This window comes from Oryctolagus cuniculus, chromosome 19 (genome assembly GCF_051225735.1).
Source record: "Oryctolagus cuniculus isolate XC-2025 breed Fujian yellow rabbit chromosome 19, ASM5122573v1, whole genome shotgun sequence".
In the NCBI taxonomy this organism is placed as follows: Eukaryota; Metazoa; Chordata; class Mammalia; order Lagomorpha; family Leporidae; genus Oryctolagus; species Oryctolagus cuniculus.
In genome coordinates this window covers 43,476,241-43,498,471 of record NC_142885.1, presented here as the reverse complement: position 1 = coordinate 43,498,471, position 22,231 = coordinate 43,476,241, and the positions used below count along the sequence as shown (strand labels likewise).

The 22,231-nt window shown below is 56.6% G+C and overlaps 2 protein-coding genes across 4 annotated transcripts; one reads left to right on the top strand and one right to left on the bottom strand.

The window, feature by feature from the left end:
• The first annotated feature begins 1,371 nt into the window (after positions 1 to 1,371).
• Positions 1,372 to 17,632, top strand: KCTD13 (potassium channel tetramerization domain containing 13). The gene is made up of 6 exons (XM_002711870.6): positions 1,372 to 1,815; positions 3,422 to 3,591; positions 12,319 to 12,408; positions 12,490 to 12,542; positions 13,169 to 13,364; positions 16,884 to 17,632. The coding sequence occupies exons 1-6, from the start codon at positions 1,572 to 1,574 to the stop codon at positions 17,118 to 17,120; spliced, it is 990 nt and encodes a 329-aa protein (XP_002711916.1). The 5' UTR covers positions 1,372 to 1,571; the 3' UTR covers positions 17,121 to 17,632.
• On the bottom strand, positions 17,007 to 21,306 carry ASPHD1 (aspartate beta-hydroxylase domain containing 1). Of its 3 annotated transcripts, none has more exons than XM_051847576.3 (4): positions 21,242 to 21,295; positions 20,057 to 20,425; positions 18,501 to 18,614; positions 17,007 to 18,026 (listed from the first exon to the last, which is right to left on the bottom strand). In XM_051847576.3, exons 2-4 carry the CDS (start codon positions 20,160 to 20,162, stop codon positions 17,917 to 17,919), a joined length of 330 nt encoding a protein of 109 aa, XP_051703536.1. In that variant the 5' UTR covers positions 20,163 to 20,425; positions 21,242 to 21,295; the 3' UTR covers positions 17,007 to 17,916. The 3 variants fall into 3 exon arrangements, with proteins under 3 accessions (XP_051703536.1, XP_051703535.1, XP_017198037.2); XM_051847575.3 differs by having other exon boundaries at positions 17,771 to 18,026; positions 21,134 to 21,306; XM_017342548.4 differs by lacking the exon at positions 21,242 to 21,295 and having other exon boundaries at positions 17,771 to 18,026; positions 20,057 to 20,996.
• Between the last annotated feature and the right edge of the window lie 925 nt (positions 21,307 to 22,231).

Below are 22,231 nucleotides of genomic sequence, written 5' to 3'. Positions count from 1 at the left end.
GAGGACAGGACTGAATGATGGCAAAAGCTGTGCTTGTTCAAGAAGCGGATGTCCCTCACCCAGTGGTGGAAGGGGTCATGTTAGACCATGTTGGTGGTCTGTAGTATGCGATCGTTTTTGGGTTCAGACGTGATTAGGGAATGGTCTTTTTCTCCACCCACCCGTCACTGAGTGACCTCGTCGGAGGTTGTTCAGTGAAATTGTTCGTGCTCAACGGGACATCACCGCAGCCCGGCTGTGGGTGCCGAGCCAGTGCCTGGCAACACCAAGGCTTTCTGGAAGGAAGAGTGCAAATCGGCTCCAGCTGTCAGGAGTTGCCTCTCTTTTCCTCTGCTACACTTGAAAGTCAGAATTGGCGACCCCTTTTGGTAGAACCTGCGATCTCTGGTTCATAACAGGCCCATTTCTCCTTGATACCTTACGACTGGCCCACTTTGCTCATTCGCCTTCCTACCATCTCCTGCAGGCATTTAAATGTGCACCCCTGGGGTGGCCATCCGGTGCAGCAGTTGAAGATGCCAGTTGGGACTCCTGCATCCATCCCATATTGGAGTTCCTAGGTTCGAGTCCCATCTCTGCATCCAATTCCAGCTTCCTGCTCATGTGCACCCTGGCAGGCAGCAGCCGATGGCTCAAGTATTGGGGTCCTTACCACCCACATGGAAGCCCTAGGCTGAGTTCCTGGCTACCTCCCAGGGGATGGGTGGCAAAGTTGAAACCAGAGCTCTGACCCTGTGTCTGGTCTTCTTCCAGCTAACCTCCCTGGCCAGACGTGAAGGCGCATGATTAAAACCATCTCTCTCTGTGCCTCTAACCCGGGTGCGGGTCAGGTCAGCTAAGAACACGTCTCTCCCACCACAGTTTTCGTGAACAGTGCGTTCTTTCTCTCCGGGTTGGGTGCTAGGTATCACATTACCCGGGAGTCTATTTGTCCGTCGGCTCCGGCCACCCCGGAAGTGCTCTCTGCTGAGACACCAAGCCTTTCCTGCCTGAGGTCTCGGCACCTGCGCTCCCTCTCAGCTCCAGCTCAGCCCTAGCACCGCCGCCGCCTGCTTTAACACTTCCCGCCTCGGGGCTCTGTTCTCCTATCCTGTCAGGGTACGGGGCTTGGGAAGTGGACACTGCCAACACCCGTCCTCTCTGAGCGAGGTTTCCCTTCATGCCCACGAAGTTCGGGGAGCAGAGACCCCACCACGGCCCGGGAATTTCGCTTTCCACGTCCGGCAGGGGTCCGCGCCCTTCCTCAGCCTCATCTCTCCGGTTCCTCATCCTGCTGGGGCAACGCAGTCCGCCAGCGAACTCGCTCCCTAGACGACTGCGCATGCTCTGCACTCGCGGCCACGCCCCCAGGATCAGGGGCGGGGCCTGGCCGCGCCTGCGCAGATACCCGGCGCCTACTTCCGGGTGGTGCGAGCGCAATGGACGGAAGGGCCAGTGTTTTGGAGTAGCGGCGGCGAGTGGGCGTGTACGCCGGACTGTGTGGCTGGAGAGCCGGGATCCCGGGGTCTGTGGGAGCAGGCCGGAGGACACGGATAGAACCTGGGATCGCTGCTTGCCCGCCGCCACCTGGCATGTCGGCCGAGGCCTCGGGCCCGGCGGCTGCCGCGGCCCCGTCGCTGGAAGCCCCTAAGCCCTCGGGTCTCGAGCCTGGCTCCGCCGCCTACGGTCTGAAGCCGCTGACCCCGAACAGCAAGTATGTGAAGTTGAACGTGGGCGGCTCGCTGCACTACACCACGCTGCGAACCCTCACGGGACAGGACACCATGCTCAAGGCCATGTTCAGCGGCCGGGTGGAGGTGCTCACCGACGCCGGAGGTAGGCGCGCCGCCCGGAGACCCCGGCGCCCCGGCTCGCTTTCCCTAGGCTTTCATCGCCCAGCCTTCTCGTGCCCCTTCCCCGTCTCACATCTCCCCTCCCTCCGGCCCCTGCCCCCTCGCGGAACCTCTGACTCTTCCAGGCACCACCGTGCCCTTCACCATCCCCGTCACCAGCTCTTCCACCCCTCACCCCTCGTCTGGGAAGACGTGAGAGCCAGCCCTGCCGCCAGCAGCGGCCCTCCGGGCAGCCTCCCTCAGTGTCCCGCCCCCCACCCCCAGCCTTTTGTTCCCCTCTGCGTGGAGAGCTGTCCGTGTCTCTGTGGTCCCCTGACACAGGTCCCTGAACACTCTAGGGCTCATCAGTAAATGCATACTGTAGCAGGAGAAGGAGATGATGGGGAGTTCCCTTGGCAGGTGAATCTTAACCCTCTTGGAGGGTCGCACTGAGGCTTGCGTGGCGCGTGCCCAGGTTTGCTTCAGGGGGGCTGGGGTTTCAGAAGAGGTTAATAGGAGAGGGCAGGAAAATTCAGAAGTGGGGAGAAGATACCAAGGCAAATCATTCATTCATTCATTCATTCAGTGTTTGTAAAGTTCCAGTTAGTGCTGGAGAGACTTTGGTGAGCAGATCTGACAAGATGAGTCTTTTTAGGGAGGTAGGGGTGGGGCACAATAAATAAAGCGACAAGTAAACAAACAGCATACAACTGTAACTGCAGGGAGTAAAAGTCGTGTGAAGACCGTACAGCTTAAATGGGCAGTGAGTGGCATAAACAGTTTGAATAGGATGATTGGCGTTAACATTAGGGGTTGGAGGTTTATTGATAAGGTAATTATGCACGAGGGCTTCAAAAAGTTCATGGAAAAGTGGAATGAAAATTAAGTTTATTTTGGTGCGGAGAAGTTTGGAGGCCAGGTGTATGAGGGGTCTTCAGAAAGAAAATGGAAAATGCATGCCACAAGGAAACTTTTCATGGGTTTGAAAATTTTCTGTGCCTGAATAAACTTAGCCATTCATTCCATTTTTTTTTAAATATATTTATTTACTTGAGAAGCAGAGTTACAGAGAGAGAGAGGGGTCTCCCATCAGCTGGTTCACTCACCAAATGGCCACCACGGCTGGAGCTGGGCAGATCCGAAGCCAGGAGCCAGGAGCTTCTTCCGTGTGTCCCACATGGGTGCAGGGGCCCAAGAACTTGGGCCATCTTCCCCTGCTTTCCCAGGCCATTAGAAGAGAGCTGGATCAGGAGTGGAGCAGCCAGGACTCGAACTGGTGCCCATATGGGCTGCTAGCACTATGCAGACGGATGCTCAACCTCCTACGCCACAGTGCCAGCCCCTAGTAATTGCATTTGTACGTGACCTTTCTGAAGTACCTGCAGCGTAAGAACTTTCTCTCTGTGAGAGCTTTCTCACTGTAGAAGAGATTCAGGAGGGAATGAGGGGAGAACGCACGGGGGATGTTTGAAAGGGGGCTCCTTGACCTGGCCAAGGTTTGAGACAGATCGGTTTTCAGACCTTCTCGTGGCCATGGGATTCTTTTTTCATAAAGATCGAGCAGCTTCAGGGCCCACGGCAAAGCCACCCTCCCTCCTGCCTCTCCCCAGGCTGGGTGCTGATTGACCGGAGCGGCCGCCACTTTGGTACCATCCTCAACTACCTGCGGGACGGGTCTGTGCCACTGCCTGAGAGTGCCCGAGAGCTGGGGGAGCTGCTGGGCGAGGCGCGCTACTACCTGGTACAGGGCCTGATCGAGGACTGCCAGCTGGCCCTGCAGGTGAGGGCCCTCCCCTCCCTCCCCGGTTCCTGTGCCCGCGTCCCCGGGAGCACGGCCTAAGCCGTTAGATACCAGAATGGGAAAAAGGATACCCGGAGTCCTGCCCGGAGAGCCCGGCTGTGACTGGCTGTTGCCCCAGAGAACTGGGGGGAGGGCGGAACTGTCCCTCAGGCAGGTCCCCTCACTGCCTCACGCTGAGACCCTTGCGATGGTTAAATAACTGCTCTCTGCTGCTTGCTGTTCCTGCCCAGCCAACCCAGCTGTTACAGGACCACTTGAGCAATTACCCTCCAACACAGCCCCCGGGCTGTCCTCTCCCCTGCCCAGGAACCCTGCACAGTTCCTAGTGCCACTAGAGGGAGAACACCTATGTTGGAGTTGGGATCGTGATGTGCTGCGATCCTGGGAGGCGGCGGTGCCCCCCATCCCTCACCCTCTGGGGCCCTCCTCCTCTGGGACGTTTTATCTAGCATTGAACTCCTTCCCTCAAGTGAAAGCCCCTGGAAGCAGGAGCCACTCCCAGTCCAATAGGGCCAGGGTTTCCACAGCCCCACCTGCTGGTCCCTGCTTCTGTGGTTCCCTGCGGGTTCTGAGGAGCGGGGCTTAGAAAGCACAGCCAGGACACAGGGGTTGGTGTCGCCTCCCCAGAGCTGACTGGGTCAGTTCCTACCTCCTACGTTCTGACCACGTATTCCAGGAGATAGGGGACTGAGGAAAAGCAGTCCACGGTAATGGGCTACAGAAAGCTCTAGTCTGTTCTGTCTCTACAGTGTTAAAGTGTTCATTATTTTATGATACAATAGTAGTAGGAGATTATAAGAGTTTCTTTTTATGTATTTTTATAGATTAAAAAATGGCAGCTCTGAACAACTTTCTGTTATCTCTACAAGTATTTATTGGTTCTTAAAATCCAAAGGTATAAACAATTACCATGGTTTTCAAACTCTTTGATTGCAGCCCCTAGGAAGGAAAAATGCATTTTAGAGTCACGTGTATATAACTAAAAAAGTGTCATAAAATGATACTTGTAGGATACTCTATTTATTTATTTATTTATTTATTTATTTCCAATGCTGTTTGGGACCCATTAAACTTACTTCATGATCCATTAGTGGGTTTCCAGTTGTGGTTTGAGAAACACTGCATGGGCTCCGTGAAGCGCATTCTTGCTTTATATTTTAAATTGGAGCTGACATGATCGCACACCCAGCGTGTGTCTGGAGAGATTCCGCCCTCTGCTTCTGTCTGCCGCTTGTTCCTGAGTTCGACATAAAGAGGAGCAGGATGGTCGGATGGTCCATCCAAGGTGGAAGAGGCCAGCATGCAGCAGACGGCAGGTTCAGCCCCAGTCTTCTGACCCCCAAGTGTGGTGCTTTCCTCCTGTGCTCCGCTGCCCCCGTTCCAGGCTCCCCTGAGACTGTCCCTGCCCCTCCCCGCCAGCTCTGCACACGCCATGTGTGCCATTGGCCAGCACCGGCCTGTGCAGATCTTTTCCCTTTCATTTCAATTTCCCCGCCCAGTCCCCTGCCCACTGCCCTTTTCCCCAGGGGCACCTGTCCTAGTCTAGTGTTTGGATACAGATGCTTGGATTGTGTTTGTACCCTGGAAAAGCTAAAGCTTTGTTTTATATACATTTCCAAACACAGCACTGAGTAATGGGTCATGTTGTGTTTCGTAGTTTGTCAGTACAATACTTTTTTTCAAGATCTATCTGCACTGTTGCATGTGCACCTGGTTCTTTGCTTCTGATGGCTGCCCAGGAATCTATGGGCTTCATGCCCCCCCCCCCCATTTTCTTTATACATTCCCTTGAAACTGGAGACCTAGATGGTCTCCCACTTCCTGCCCTCACAGACAGTGCCCCTGTGAGCACCCTTGTACCTGTCCTCCGTGGTCCTATGCAGAGTTTCTCGCGATTGTAGCTGGCAGTGGGATGGCTGGGAGTTTCAGTGTCGCCGGGTTGCTCTCCCGGATGGCTGTATACCTTCTGCTCTCACTGAAGCACACACGGATGGCTGGGAGAGTGATCCTGCCTTAATTTGCTGCCTCTGAGCGCTAATGAGGTTGAGCATTGTTTCCTGCACACACTCACTAGCTTTTTCGGTGTGCCCTTCTGTGAGTGCTGCTTCATCTGCCTTGCCGAGTTTCCTGCTCAGCTTCCTGCTTTCTCTTAGAGCTTTGGCAGGAAAGTACAGCATATTGCAGTTTAGTTTGTAGGGAGAATTAAGCCATCTTACAGAAGGCCATGTTTTATACATGCCTTAGGCACGTGTTATACATAATCCATTTTCTCCCACGCATCTGGCATGGTGCTATTTACCTACCATCCTTAGGAGAGTTCAGAAAATGCTCATATGATTTGCTAGGTTGTAAGATTCAGATGAAAAACCCCAGATGAGAAAAACACGTTACAGATATTAACTCTTAGGCAGTTTTCGATATTGCCAATATTTTCTCTTAGGATGTTACCTATCTCTGGCATGTAGTATTTGGTAAGTTTAGTGTTTAATATTTAGTAGATTGATATTTAATTTTTTTTTTATTTGACAGGTAGAGTTATAGACAGTGAGAGAGAGAGAGAGAGAAAGGTCTTCCTTCCATTGGTTCACCCCCCAAATGGCCACCATGGCCGGCGCTGCACCGATCCGAAGCCAGGAGCCAGGTGCTTCTCCTGGTCTCCCATGCGGGTGCAGGGCCCAAGCACCTGGGCCATCCTCCACTGCACTCCCAGGCCACAGCAGAGAGCTGGACTGGAAGAGGAGCAAACCGGGACTAGAACCTGGTGCCCATATGGGATGCCAGCGCCACAGGCGGAGGATTAACCAAGTGAGCCACGGCGCCGGTCCCTAATGTTTTTTCTTTATTTTTTTCTCATTTTGTTTGAAAGGCAGGGAGAGAACGAGTTTCTATCTGCTGGTTGCTTCCCCAAAGGCCTGCAATAGCCAGGAGGAAGCCAGGCCAACCTAGGGGCCTAGAACTCAGTCTAGACATCGTGTGGGTAGAAGGGACCCAGGTACTTGAACTCTCACCCGCTGCCTCCAGGGTGCCTAACAGCAGGAAGCCAGACTCTGAGGGAGAGCCGGGACTCCAGCTCAGGCGCTCAGTGTTGGGTGTGGGCGCCCCAAGTGGCATATTAATCATTGTGTTACATGCCTACCCCAGGTTCCTTGATATTTTAAATTACAAATGACCACTTTTTAAATTTCTGCAGCAGTATTTATGAATTGTAGAAGTGAACAAATACAGCTAACTAATAAAATAAAAGCACCAAATATATATATTTTCCAGGTATGTGTGTGTGTGGATGTGGATGTTTTTACCAAAATACAATCATGTTGTATCTACTGTTTCGCTATCTGCTTTTTTTCTTTTTTGGTGTTGTTAATAATTGGCATCTTTCCATCTCAGTACAATTTCCATCTCACGTTAGGGCACACTCCAGTTTCTCTAGTTGTTCCAGAAATGGTTTTCATAGCTGGATCATCCAAACCAGGATCCAGTCCTTGCCCTCGCATTACGTCTGGTTGTCGTTTCTGTTACGTCTCTGCCAATCCAAGCCAGTTCTTTTTTCTCATCGTGCTGACTTGTCAAAGAGCCCGCCAGTTGTCCTGGAGGATGGCCCACTTTCCAGACCTGCTGGCTGTTCACTTGTGGTGTCGTTTGGTCTGTCACCCTACCCTATGGAATTTCCTGTAAGCTAGACCACAGATTTGAAGGCTTGATAGTAAGCCTTTGAGTTAGAATACATTTTAGGTAACATGCTGTATTTCTTTTTGGGTTACCCCAAGACTCCCATAATATTGCTGATCTTACCCGTAATTAATGATACCAGGAACTGGCCCCTGGATTCAGGCGCTAGAAGTTTGATTCCTTCCGTGTTGCCAGCCATAGAGCAATCTGGGTGGTACTGCAGGTGCCCAGTATGCATTGCAGTTACCTCTCAACAGCAACACAACTGATAATTCTTGACTGAATCCATAATTTCAGTAGGGCTGTAGAATGATTGTAATTCTATCATTTCTTGAATCTTACTACAGGGAATTATTTGTAAAGTCATCTTTTCCATTGTCAGCTTGAGAAATTGTTGGGTTTTTTTAAAATGCTTGTTTTTTTTTTTTTTTAAGATTTTATTTATTTATTTGAAAGTCAGAGTTACACAGAGAGAGTAGAGGCAGAGAGAGAGGTCTTTCATCTGATGGTTTACTCCCCAATTAGCCGCAACGATCAGAGCTGAGCCGATCCAAAGCCAGGAGCCAGGAGCCAGGAGCTTCTTCTGGGTCTCCCATGTGGGTGCAGGGGCCCAAGGATTTGGGCCATCTTCTACTGCTTTCCCAGGCCATAGCAGAGAACTGGATCGGAAGTGGAACAGCCGGGTCTCGAACTGGCGCCCATTTGGGATGCCGGCGCTTCAGGCCAGGGCATTAACCCACTGTGCCACAGCACCAGCCCCTGAATGCTTATTTATTTGAAAGGCAGAGACTCAAAAGAGATCTCCTATCTGCTGGTTCATTCCCCAAATGCCTGTAACAGCAGAAGCTGGGCCAGGCTGAAGCCAGGAAGCGGGAACTCAATCCAGGACTCCCACGTGGGTGACAGACACCCAGTTAATTGAGCGATCACCTGCTGTTGCCCAAGGTCACGTTAGCAGAAGCCAGAATCAGGAGCAGAGCTGAGACTTGAACCCAGGTGTTCCAGGATGGGATTTGGGCATCCAGAGCCCCACCAGTGATGCATGGCTCCTGGTAGCCAGGCTCCTGTTGAGCCCGCTTCCATACAGAGTAGGGCCGACCTGTGTAGCCAACAGGATGTTGCAGAAGCGACAGAGTGACTCACAGCTAGGGTGCAGAACACTGCAGGTTCTGCCTCTCTCTCGGGTCACTCACTCTGGGGGAGTCAGCTGTCCGGTGAGAACGTTTGGGCAGCCCTGGGGAGAAGTCCACTTGATGAGGAAGTGGAGGCAGCAGCCAGCAGCCAGCACAGACTCGCAGGCAGTGCAGCAGCTGCCTCGGAAGCAAACCCTCGAGGCGCAGTCAAGTCTGCAGAGGACCGCAGCCCTGGCAGCTTCGTGAGAGACCCTGGGCCAGGACCACGCCGCTGTGTGACCATGGAAACCGTGCGAGACAATAAATGTGCATTGCTGTCTGAAGCCGCTAAGTTTGTAGTAATTTATTACCCAGCAGTAGCTAACAGATTTCGATTTCTAGGGTAGGGTATCTGCCATGACAAATCCCTAAAATGTGGAAGTAGTTTTTATTCTGTTTGAAAGGCAGAGAGATACACACAGAGCTCCCATCTGCTGATTCGTCCATCCAGTGCTCACGACAGCCTGGGCAGAAACCAGGAGCTGGGAACTCAGTCCAGGTCTTCCACATGGGTGGTAGGCACCCAGTTATTTGAGTTGTCACCTGCTGCCCCGGGCCCGGGTGGGTCTTAGCCCGGATCTGGAATCAGGAGTGGAAGCAGGACTTGAATTTAGACGTGGGGTGTGGCTGTCTCAGCCAGAGGCGAAACTACTAGGCAAACACCTGCCCTGGACATCGTGTGGAACTAGGAAGTGGGCAGAGCTGGGAGCGCTTTGAGGAGAGGGGTAGTAAAAGCCTGCAGAGTGTCAGAGACTCCGGGACGAGAAGTCTGGTGACTGCAGCGAGGGCTTGCACCCCCGTGAAGAACTTGACACAGAGAGAAAGGGGATCCTTGCTGACTGACAGGAAGTTTAGCAACGCTGCCTCCTGGCTCCCCCGAGGACTGGCTGGTCTGGCCTAGCCGAGGAGACTTCCAGATCGAATGTTCCAGGGACCACCGGCTTTCTCGTTGACGGTACAAGGAGAGAGGAGCTAGTACGCTAAAGGAACAGTTGGGGGAAAGAAGATGACAGAAATTGATGGGTCTGCAAATCCCCAGCCTTTCCAGGTACTGCATGATACGGAGTTGAACAAATGACTGGCAGGCAGAGATTAAATACAGGATACTCTCAGGAAAGCGAGGTCTGACGATTCATAAAGTCCTTGGTGCAGAGCTCAGAGCAGTCCAGGAGCTGCCCCCGAGACCACTGATCCGATAATCAGGCTTCTCAGACGATGTCGCCTGCACGGGCTCGCGACGCCCCAAGGAGAGAAGGGCAGGCTTTGCTGAGGTGCGTGGGGGTGGCTCTTTCCTAACAAAGTGAACCCGAGACTTCCAGGACACCCAGTAAAGTTTTAGAAAACTGTATTGGCAGAAATCCAGTCAGCTTGGGCTGAAGGGGACAGAGCAAAAGAAAGATGCCTTTGGATCCCCAAACTCAGGCAGGCAGGAAGCAGGCCGAGGAAGCGACAGCCATTCACGTCCGTGGAAGGCCAGGATCACGCGATGCTGTCAGGAGCCGTGGAGCGCTGGTCTTGGGCAGGAGGAGGCTGCGGCGAGTTCCTAATGTGTCTCTGGGCCAGGAACTTCTCTCTGCCTCCTGCTGCCTCTCCCCGATTGAAGGAGAGCCTTCCTAGTGGTTATTCCAGGCCTCTTCTGTTAGATCCTGCGTGTGGCTCACTGGCCTTGAGTTAGAGAGGAAGTGTACTTCAGGAGCTGTAATTAAGGAACTATCCCCACTGGGACCTCATTTGAATTATAAGACTCTGCTTTGAGCAGTGACGCATACAGATAATATGAGCTTAAAAAGAGGGAGTGTGTATTGTGCAGGTGATAGAGGTGGGAATCAGTGAGGGCTAGAGTGTAGACTGCAGAGCTAGGCCCCAAAGCAGTCCCCAGGGACCCCACTGGTTCTGGTCCCCTTCACTCCCTTCTGTCTTTTTCCATACTGGAAGGGCTGACAAAGGTAAGTCATGAAAGACAAGGCCTCGGGGCCAGTGCTTTGGCGCAGCAGGTTAAAGCTCTGGCCTGAGGTGCCAGCATCCCATATGAGCACTGGGTCTAGTCCAGGCTGCTCCTCTTCCGATCCAGCTCTCTGCTATGGCCCAAGTGGTTGGGCCCCCGCACCCACATGGGAGACCCGGAAGAAGCTCCTGGCTTTAGATCGGCGCAGCTCCAGCCATTGCGGCCATCTGAGGAGTGAACCAGTGCTGGAAGACCTCTCTCTGTCTCTACCTCTCTCTGTAACTCTTTCAAATAAATAAAAATAAATTAATTTTAAAAAAAGACAAGGCCTCCACTTTGCTTCCTTAGATGCCATGAAGAAAGCTGTCTGGACACTCGGGCATGTCAGTGAGAAAGTCCAGTGGCAGCAATTGGGCACTTCCTGGCCCCGGCCAGCGCGGACTTGCCAGCTGTCCGAATGTGCTTTCTCAGAAGCGGATCCTGCAAAGGCAGCGGTGCCTCTGATGCCTGCAGCCCCAGCTAACGTCTTGATGACAGCTTCCTTAAGGACGCCAGGCCAGAACCACGTGGCTAAACCACTCCTGGCTCTCCAATGTGGAAATAATAGATGCTCTTTATAAACTGAAGCTTCGAAGTTTGGGAGAATTTGTCAAACAGCAGTAGGTAACTAATACACACCCCACACTTACCCGCACTTATGTGTGGTGTCGTCTTTAATGAATTTGTTTATTTTTGAATGTTTAGTTGTTTGAAAGGCAGAGCAACACAGCAGGGCAAACAGAGAGATATCACGCTGGTTCATTCCCCAAATGGCTGCAATAGCCAGGGCTGGGCCAGGCTGAAGGAGGAGCCTGGAGCTCCATCTGGGTCTGCCGCCTGGGTGGCAGGAACTCAAGTACGTGAGCCACCTTCTGCTGCTTTCCCAGGTGTGTGAGCAGGAGCTGCATGGGAAGCAGAGCAGGGGGACTCAGGCAAGCCCTCCGTGTGGGATGCCAGCGTTGCAGGTGGCGGCGTAGCCTGCTGCGCCAAACGCCAGCCCTCAGGTGTGTCTGTTCAAACAGCAGCCCTTGTACGTGCACTGGCCTGTTTCATGGTTCTTTATTATGTCCACTGGGTTTCTCATTCGTTTCTGCACCAGAACTACCCCGTTCGCATCACTGTGGCTGTGTAGTGTATCTCACCATCCAGGAGCCTCAGTCCCTCCTCTTTGCTGCTGTGTAAAAACTGACCTAAATAATTGCAGATATTTGTCCTTCCATAGTAATTTTAGAAGAAGTCGTAAGAGTTTCTAGAATTCTAGATTTGCACATTTTAGTTTTTCAGGGTTGGGCGAGGTGAGAGGGGTTTGACCATGAAGATTTTGGAAGGCAGAGGAGAAAGAAGCCCGTGTTTCTGGTTCTGGTCTTCTCTCCACCTCTTCCCACCCAGCCAGGGTTTTCAGGCAACAGATACGTGTTGAGCTCCGTGTGTGTGCTGGGCACCTGCTGCCTGTGTGAGGTGGAGGAGCAGACAGACCATAAACAAATGTACAAAAAAGAAAAAAAAAGCATGCCCAGGACTAAGTGCTGTGAAGAAGGTGAGCCGCTAATTTGCAGGGAGGAGGCTGCGCCGGTGGGGAGGTGGGCCAGCCCTTCCAGAGGCACTGTCAGTGCTGAGATCTGAGCGGGCCACGGAGCCAGCTCTGCAGACAGCTGAGCGCAGCGCAGGTGGGAGGAACAGTGATGGTGGCCACAGGCTGGTCGCACGGCAGTCCACAGGGCCTGAGCCAGCAGGGTCAGGGCACAGTGGTAGAGGTGAGGCCAGAGACATCAGCACTGCCTGTGGGCCACTAAGGAGCCTGCGTTTTCCCCCAAGGGCTTCTAAGTGGGGGCATGAAAGACCTTTGGTTATGCTGTTAACCACCTTCCTCTTCTTCCCCAGCAAAAAAGGGAGAACCTGTCCCCGCTGTGCGTCATCCCCACCGTGACATCTCCCCGGGAGGAGCAGCAGCTCCTGGCCAGCACCTCCAAGGTGAGCTCCCACAGCCTAGCCCTGGAGGCGGGGCCTCTCCCTACAGCCTGACCCCCCTCCCTCTGTCCTCTCCCCCCGCAGCCCGTGGTGAAACTCCTGCACAACCGCAGTAACAACAAGTACTCCTACACCAGGTGACGCGGGGGCGGGGCGTGGGGGGCGGGGGCAGAGCCGGCGGGGGAGGTGGGGGAGCCTGTCCCTGGTCCCCAGCCCACACAGCCTTAGGGCCCTGCAGAGGGACTCCAGCAGCGCCTGCCCTGGCACTCACCCCAGAGTGCTTTGGACAGCTCATGTTCACTTCTGAGCTTCAGGCCGGGGACCAGAGAGCTGGGGCCCAGGGGATTGGGTGGCAGTGGCAGTGGCAACGGCTGGGCTGTGCCAAGGGTGGATTTTTCTCTCTGGCATTGCTCTGGGTGCACCCTGCATGTCCACTTACACAGTCCTTGGTGACATACAGTGTGCTCGCGACTTCCATTTCACAGACGGGGGAGGGGCGGGGGGACTGAGGCACCGAGAGCTGAGGTGAATGGCCTGGTGTCACTGGATGGAGCCGGGCTGGCAGCAGCCTGGTTGCAGGGCCTCTCGGGGCACTGGCTTGCGCTCTGCAAATGCGCCTTCCTTTGGGCCCCAGAGGGTAGGCAGCTCCCTGGGGTTGCCAGACCACCCCCCCACCCCACCACAGGACCAGAGTGCTGGGAACCCGGGGGAGGGGGAGGGGAGGGCGGAGGGAGCTAGTGGCTGAGGCCCGGCCCCTCCTCAGCACTTCGGACGACAACCTCCTGAAGAACATCGAGCTGTTTGACAAGCTGGCCCTGCGCTTCCACGGGCGGCTGCTCTTCCTCAAGGACGTCCTGGGGGACGAGATCTGCTGCTGGTCCTTCTACGGGCAGGGCCGCAAGATCGCCGAGGTGTGCTGCACCTCCATCGTCTACGCCACGGAGAAGAAGCAGACCAAGGTCAGCAGGGCTCAGGGCCTGGCGGGCGGGGGGGCGGCCGGGAGCCGGGAGCCAGGGTTCCGTGGTTCGGGGTGTAACCCAGGGCAAGTCACCTCTGTGTGTGTGTGTTTCTCTCACTCTCTCTCTTTTTTAACGATGGGCTGATTTGAAAGGCAGAATGACAGAGGGACAGACAGAGATCTTCCGTCCACTGGTGGACTCCCCAGATAACCAACAGGTAGCGCTAGGCCAGGCCGAAACCAGGAGCCAGCAAGTCCATGCAGTCTCCCACGTGGTGGCAGTGGCCCCAGCACTCGGGCCATCACCTGCCGCCTCCCAGGCGTGTTTGCAGGAAGCCGGATGGGAAGTGCGGGGCGGTGGGGGAACCAGCACTCTGATATGGATGCAGGCTCCCACAGCAGCGTGGCCCCCTGTGCCACAACGCCCACCCCTCTCGGTTTCACTGCCTGTGAAATGAAGGTGCTGATTAGAGCAGGACTCAGCTTCAGCCCATGGGAAGAGTTTTAAGGCTATCTGTAGTCCCCAGAGAGAATGCTCAGGTTTGGGGGTGGGGTGTGCCTTTTCCCATATGGAAGGTCCATAGACACCCGGAAATGTCTGTCACCACCTAGAGGGTGTTTTTTTTTTTTTTTTTTAATTTTTTTTAAGATTTACTTTATTTATTTGAAAGGCAGAGTTAGAGAGAGAGAAAGCGCCTCCATCCGCTGGTTCACTCCCCAAATGGCCACAATGACATGGGCTGGGCCAGGCTGGAGCCAGGACCCTCTTCCGCGTCTCCCATGCGGGTGCAGGGGCCCAAGCTCCTGGACCCTCCTCCCTTGCTTTCCCGGATGCGTTATAGGGAGCTGGATGGGAAGTGGAGCAGCCGGGAGCGCCAGCGCCGCAAGCCGGGGCTTCGCCGCTGCACCCCCACAGCGAGGCTCTTACGAACTTCGGACCAGATGGCCACTTAGATCTCGCTGGGCTTGCAGGCCCTGAGTCTCACACGACAGCAGAGGCTTCCCAGCACCTGCTCCATGTGAAGCACCGCAGCCAGGCTCCACTCCAAGGGGACCGGCGTGCTGAGGGCAGGGGCCGCCCGAGGTGGATGTGGTGGGTGATGGATGCCCTCGGCCCCCTCCCCCCAGTCACTGCGAGTCTCCCAGTAGCCTGTGCTGTTTCACACCTGCCTCTGCGCACACTCTTCCCACATTTTGGAAAGGTCATTCATTCATTCATTCATTCATAAGGCAGACAGAGGGGTGGATCTTCCATCTGATGGTTCACTTCCCAGGAAGTGAAGCTCCTGAAGCCAGGAGCCAGGGATTCCATCTGGGTGTCCTGTGTGGATCCAAGCACTTGGACCACCTTCCACTGCTTCCTGGGTATACTCGCAGAGAGCCGGACTGGAAGCAGAGCAGCTGGGACTCGAACCGGCACTCTGATATGGGACATAGGCATCGCAGGCGGCTGCTTAACCTGTCGTGCCACACTGCTGGCCTCTTCTTCCTCATCCCTGTGCCTAAAGGACACGTATTTCATTTTTAGGCCCAAGCTGACCAGCACTTTCTTTGTGACACTTTCCCTCATGAACTTTCTTTAAAAAAAAAAAAGAAGAATTATACATAAATATATATTTTATTTTATTTTATTTTTTTGACAGGCAGAGTGGACAGTGAGAGAGAGAGACAGAAAGGTTTTCCTTTTGCCGTTGGTTCACCCTCCAATGGCTGCCGCGGCCAGCGCGCTGCAGCCGGCACACTGTGCTGATCTGATGGCAGGAGCCAGGTACTTATCCTGGTCTCCCATGGGGTGCAGGGCCCAAGCACTTGGGCCATCCTCCGCTGCCTTCCTGGGCCACAGCAGAGAGCTGGCCTGGAAGAGGGGCAACCGGGACAGAATCCGGCGCCCCAACCGGGACTAGAACCCGGTGTGCCGGCGCTGCAAGGCAGAGGATTAGCCTAGTGAGCCACAGTGCCGGCCAAGAATTATATATAAATATATAAATTGGAGAGGCAGAGAGCTGCCATCCACTAGTTTACTCCCCAAATGCCCACTATAACAGGCTGGGCCAGGCCAGAAGATAAACCAATCATAAGAGTGCATCTTGGCCGGCGCCGCGGCTCACTAGGCTAATCCTCCGCCTAGCGGCGCTGGCACACCGGGTTCTAGTCCCGGTCGGGGCGCCGGATTCTGTCCCGGTTGCCCCTCTTCCAGGCCAGCCCTCTGCTGTGGCCCGGGAGTGCAGTGGAGGATGGCCCAAGTGCTTGGGCCCTGCACCCCATGGGAGACCAGGAAAAGCACCTGGCTCCTGGCTCCTGCCATTGGATCAGCACAGTGTGCCGGCCGCAGCGCGCTGGCCGCGGCGGCCATTGGAGGGTGAACCAACGGCAAAGGAAGACCTTTCGCTCTGTCTCTCTCTCTCACTGTCCACTCTGCCTGTCAAAAAAAAAAAAAAAAGAGTGCATCTTGATTAGGACATGCCCACTACAACAGAGGCTGGGCGGGGCTGGAAGATTAACCAGTCATGAGAGTACATCTTGATTAAGAGCTGTGGTGGTTCCCGCCTTCCAAGGCCAGGCATCCTCTTGGCTTCATCCTTTCTGCTCTGCCTCCATCCCAGTGGCACTGGCCTGGCTGACCCTCGCTCCTGACCCAGAGCTTTCACATTTGCCCCTCCCCAGACAGACCACCACCTCTGGCTGTCCACCCAGGTGGACGGCACCTCAGGGAGGCCTTCCTGAACTGCCTGACATGGTGAGCCTCCTGGCTGTGGCCAGCCTCACCTGCCTCCTCTCCCAGCGTCTGTCATCATCCGACTCAGTTTACGTTTTCGTAAGTGTACGAGGCTACCTCAGAAAGTTTGTGGAGGAGTGGGATTACGAGATAAGTTTATTTTGGTGCCAAAGCATTTTGAAGTGCACGTGGTGTCTTTCATTACATGTATTTTCCACGGACTTTTTGAAGACCCTCATATGTGTGAGTCTCCCCACTAGAACGTAAACTCCCTGTGGGCAGGGGCTTTGTCCCCAGGGTACAGAGGGGCCCCGGGACAGCGTGGTCCCTGGGTGAGTATTTGCCACATGAAGAGACAAGGCCGCGGAGGAGCGGAAACAGTCACTCTGCCTGGGTGCAGAGCTGGGCCTTGAAGCGGGACTTTGCTGAGTAAAGACGTCGCAGGGGCCAGTGCTGGGACGTAGTGGGGAAAGCCGCCACCTGCGACACAGGCATCCTACGTGAGCGCCAGCTGGAGCCCCGGCTGCTCCACTTCCCATCCAGCTCCCTGCTACCAGCCTGAGAGATGCAGTGGACAACGACCCAAGTCCTTGGGCCCCTGCACCCATGTGGGAGGCCGAGTGGAAGCTCGCTCGCTTGCTCTCTCTCTCTCTCCTTCTCTCTCTGTAACTCGGCCTTACAAATAAATAAGTAAATCTTAAAAAAATGAAGAAGGTGCAGAGACATCCAGGCCAGTGCAGGAGCCGCCAGGGCTGGGGGCTGGCTCTGTGCTGCTGGACCACGGCGGGTTGTGACCTTGCGCAGGTGGAATTCCCAGAGGCCCGGATCTTTGAAGAGACCCTGAACATTCTGATCTACGAGACTCCCCGAGGCCCAGACCCTGCCCTCCTGGAAGCCACAGGAGGCGCGGCTGGAGGAGGTCGGGCAGGCCGAGGGGAGGACGAAGAGAACCGGGAGCACCGCGTCCGCAGGATCCACGTGCGGCGCCACATCACCCACGACGAGCGTCCTCACGGCCAGCAGATTGTGTTCAAGGACTGACCTTTGACCCTGCCCCGCCTTCCTGCCTCCCCACCCCAGCCCCTCCTTTTTTCCCTCCCCTTCCCAGACCTTTGCCCCGACTCTGCTGGCCAAGTCGTGGGTCTCCCCTTCACCGCATGTTCAGGTCACCGTGGCCCTTCTGCACCCGTTCCCACGCACTGCTGACACCATGGGGTGCCCTGCCCCCTCAGCAGAGCCCTCCCGCACTGAGGGCTGTCACCCATCCCACCGTTCCCGGCCTCGCCCTGCCGTCTTTGCCTGGCGGCTGGTTTTGAACGATTCCGAATCCCCTTTGTGTTTTTTTAGCATGTAGCCCACGCTCAAGCGTCAAGACAGACCTTGGCGACGGCCACCACCCCGGGAGCCCCCACCCGCTCCTTCCCCTGCCGTCCCCCCTGCCCCGTAACTGTGGACTAGGCTGGCTTGGGCCTGGGCCAGCTCAGCCATCTTCTCGATCTGTTTCGTATTATTTATTATTTAAATTTTCTATTAAATTATTGGAATACAGTTGAGTAGCGGTGTGGTGCTGGCTCCCAGCAGAGGCACAGGGAGGCGGCCTGTGTTAAGGAGATACCTGACTGGTTCTACAGGGGAGGACGGGCCCCTGCCCTGAGCCCTGTAGCCGGGAAGGAAGTAGTCGGCACACCAGAGAGGATCCAGAAGGTCTATTTCGGTGCCCACGCCACCTCCCTCAGCCTCCGCCCTCCCCCAGCCCCCCGGTCCCACGCTGGCCATCGCGCTGGCTGGCCCTCAGTGCGGCGTCTCCAGCTCAGATGTCCGCAGGGGAAGACAGCACTCAGGGGTCTGGTGCGAACACATAGTCCAGGGCCTGGCGCTCGGCCCCAGCCACATTGGGGTGCCAGAGGTCCACGATGAAGACCACTCGAGGCCCATCTTCAGGGGAGCCTAGGGCATGGGGGGACGGACGGAGAGCAGCACTCACCACACACGGGAGGGGGCGCGTGGGCAGGAAGTGTGAGGCCTCACTCTAACCCTTTGCATGCGTTGACTGAGCAAAACCAACTACAGCGCTGCCCATTCATCGCCATTTATCCAAAGTCACTGAGGCACAGCAGGTTAAGTGATTTGTCCAGGGTCCTAGCCGTGCATCTCCTTCAATGTGAGGGGCAGGGCAGGAGCCCAGCGGGCCAGGGCGAGCCCTGTGCTAACCACCTGACTGTGTGCCCACGTTCACCTAGGCAGCCACTTGGCAAGGCAGCTGCCCCACAGGTGATGGCCAAGGTCACGCGGCCGGGAAATGGTGCTGTTTGGGACAGGAGGTTGGTTGGGCCTGATGCCTCCGCCCTCAGCCCACTCACCTTCACTCTGCAGTCCCTCTTCTCCCTCCCCCAGCCCCCACTAGAATGGGAGCCCCCTTACCGTTATGGGCCACTGTGTGCAGGAAGGAGTCGTCCACCAGTAGGCAATGCCCCTCAGCCCAGCACTGGGGCTCGCCCCCGACCACCAGCTCACAACCAGGGGGGATCTTCAGGCCTGTGGGAAGAGAGCCCAGCGTCCAACACGCCTGCTGCGTCCACGAAGCCCACCCCAGTCGATCCGCAGACCCAAGGGTCGTCGGCACCAGGTTGTGTGGGGCCCTTCTTTGCTCTCTGGAAGGGGCACTGGATGAAAGGAGTACTGGGGGATGGGGAAGATCTGGGGAATGCTGCTTCTGAAGTGCCGTCCATTGTAGAGGAAACAGACGCCTTCCTGGAGGAGGTGGCGTCTCCTGGGCTTTCTGACAGTGGGGCTCAAGAACTTACTATGTGCTAGGCAGTCTCTCCATGAGGCCTAAGACCAACAACTCGAGCCTGGCCCCCCAGATCACATGGTTGAGTGTGGGAAGAAAACTGAGCAGCGAAATCAAATGATGGGACTAGGAAGGCATCCCGGAGGAGGCGTGGCACTGGAAACCTGGAGTCCTGAAGACAGGGCAGGAGTCTTCCAGGAGGCGGAGAGAGAGGGAAGGCATCGCATGCGGAAAGTCCAGTATGTGTGTGGCATCTGCCAGGAGCAGCCAGGCGGCCTTCACGACTGGGCATGGTGGGAGGGGCCAGGGTGTCCCCAGGGACTGGCTACACAGATGACGTTGCCTGAAGCAAGGTCATGGCATGGAAGAACAATCGGAAAAATTCTTCCCATTTTCATTTGCTTTTCATCTTTAAAGCATAAAAAAAAAAAAAAAAAAAAAAAAAAAAAAAAACCTCTTGGGGTGCTACTGGAACGCTAACACTCCATCCCTTTTGTACGAAAAAATGTGGACTTCAGGCTAAGACGAGACTAGGGTATTTAACTTGAATGCTCAAAGTTTTTTTAAAAATTTGTTTTTGGGGACAGTGCTGTAGTGCAGTAGGTTACTCATCCACCTGCAGCACCGGTATCCCATAAGGGCACCAGTTCTAGTCCCGGCTGCTCCTCTTCCAATCCAGCTCTCTGCTGTAGCCTGGGAAAGCAGTAGAAGATGGCCCAAGTGCTTGGGCCCCTGCACCTGCATGGGGGACCAGGAAGAAGCTCCTGGCTCCTGGCTTTGGATCGGCGCAGCTCTGGCCGTTTCGGCCATTTGGGGAGTGAACCAGCGGAAGGAAGACCTTTTCTCTCTGTCTCTCCCTCTCACTGTCTGTAACTCTACCTCTCAAATAAATAAAATCTTAAAAAAATTTTGTTTTAACGAATCATTTCGATTTAGGGCAAGGAATCCTCTAGAAAGATTCATTCTAAATAAGTAAAACAAGGCCCGAGGCGAGTCCATGGGGGGCAACGGTACAGGTGGAAAAGGACAGCCAAAGACGGTCTGCAGATAACTGAGGGTCAGGGCACCCTGCCCAGGGCAACGGGGAGCTGCCCTCAGAGGCCAGGCGTGAGTGCCGCGCTCGGCAGAAGAGGCGTGCAAGGGGTCGCGGAGCCCAGGAGGTCGTCTGTAGGCCGCTTCTACTTACCCAGATGGCATCGGACCCGAGCATTGGTGGGCCCGCAGCGGCCCTCGAGTCGGGCCCCAGGCAGGAGGACAGAAAAGCCAGCGTTGCCGAAGGTGTTGGCACTCATGAAGCTCCGCAGGCCCCTCAGTGCCCGATAGGCCCCCGGGCACCGGCGGCAGTTGCTGGGTTGGCACCGGCCTGCTTGGTATAGCAGGAGCTGGTAGCACCCAGGGGCCAGGGGTGGGGCCCAGCCCCGAGGCGGAGGGGCAGTCCCTGAGAAGTCCCAGCTCACGGCCCCAAAGTCACGCAAAATGGCAGGGAAGCTGCTCTCCAGGAGCTCCACGTCGTGCCGCTGAGCGTCCCGCGGCACGAAGGGTGCTGAAGGCAGGTCTGGTAGGAAAAGCAGGCCTGGGCGCTGAATGCCCAGGACCCCTGGCCCACCCCCGGGGCCTGGGCCACCCTGGGCAGCCCTCCTCACCCTACCCATGCCAGCCCAGGAGTAGCGCCGGGCATAGGCCCGAAGCCGACGGCTCACGAGACCCTCCGTCCTGGTTCCTTCCCCGGTCTCCCCAGAGCTCCTGGGGCCTGGCCTGCCGGCCTCAGGGCACCCCCCAGGCCGACCCCTGACACCCCCAGCCCGGCTCCCGGCTCCCAGGGCCTGCATGTCTTGGGAACCCAGGCGGTAGCAGTACCAGAGGAAAAGGGAAGTGAGTGCTCCGAGGAGCACGGTGAAGGCCGAGGAAGCCAGGGGCAGTGGCCATGGGAGCATGACGGGCAGGGAGGCCCTGGCCAGGAGCCCTGGGGCATCTTCTAGACCCCAGCTCCCCTGTGCCCCCAGCTCGCCACCTGTCCCCTCCATGGTTGCTCCCTGGGCCGACTGTCTCTCTCCCCTCCTTCCCGCACCTGGAGCCCCTGCCTCCCCCTCCGCTCCTATCTCTCACCCCTCTCTCCTTCCACCCCTTCCTCCCTCTCCATTCAGCTGTCTCCTCGCCCTCCGCCCCTCCCCCACTCCTTTCTCCTCCCGGCAGCCTCCTCGCTCCCTCTCAGCCCTCCACCCCCGTCTCTGTGCGTGCTCCCTCGCTCTCCCCCTTTTCCTACCCGACCCCGGCCCCGCACCCCGGGACCCCGCAGCCCGTCTTCCTCCGTGGCAGCGTCTCCTTCCTCCCTCTCGTCTCCTCCTTGCTCTCGCTTCTCCCTCGAGCCCACCTGCCAGTCCTGCCTCTCCCGGGCTCCCTCGCTCCTGCTCGCTCCTTCCTTGGCTCCCACTCACCCTGACGTCACTCCTCCCCACAACCCTCTCAGTTTAGCTGCCTTGACCCCTCCCAGTGGCAGCCGCAACTCAGCCTCGGGGGGTGTTCCTCCGGATTTTCCTCCCGCACCCCCCTCGCCCCCGCGCTGCCGGCCCCGGCCCCGGCCCCGGCCGGACGCCACGTGGGGTGCAGGGGGCACAGTGCCAGCCTCCGGCCGCCCCGCAATGCGAAAAGAAGGGGCGGGGCCGGCCAGGGGGCGGGGCGAGCGTGCGGACCGCCGGCCCCCGCCGGCCCCGGGACTGCGGGCAGGGACGCCGCGGCCCATCGGAAGGTCTGCGGGTCCCGGGAGCGGTCAGCCTGTGCTCCCCCAACCCCCTCGGCCTTCGGAGAGCCGGCCCGGGGCGGGGACCGATGAGCAGTGAAAGAAAGCAGCTTCCGCCAATCGCCGGCGGCTCTCCGAAGCGGGGGCGGGCCGCTCGCGGGGGCGGGGCGGTGGGCGCTGTCCGCGCCCCGTGGTTCTGAAAAGGACGTGCCGGCGGGTCGGAGTCTGGTGTTTGGGAGAGGAGGGGGTCTCCCCTCCCCAGACCCCGGCCGGGCCACCCCGAGGACTTCCCGGAACCACGGAGAGCCGCCCTTGCCCTGCGGGCGGGGAGAGCCCGTTCGTTCCACCTGAGCTCCTGTGGAAGGCCCAGGGAGGTCCCACGGCGGCGTCCGGATGCGGGAAGGAGGCCGACCGGGAGGTTTAACAGGCGCGAACCAGGCTCTGCCGGCCCTCGGCGCCCGGGGACGAGGAGATTTAGATTCCAGATGTGCTGGAATGGCGGGGGGAGGGGTCTAATTGCTGCTGGGACCGGAGAGTTTCCTTTGCACCCCCTAGGGGCCGCGGGAGTGCGGATTACGGTCCTGGCTCGTAAGATCCCACCTCCCTCCATCTGCACTTCCTCCT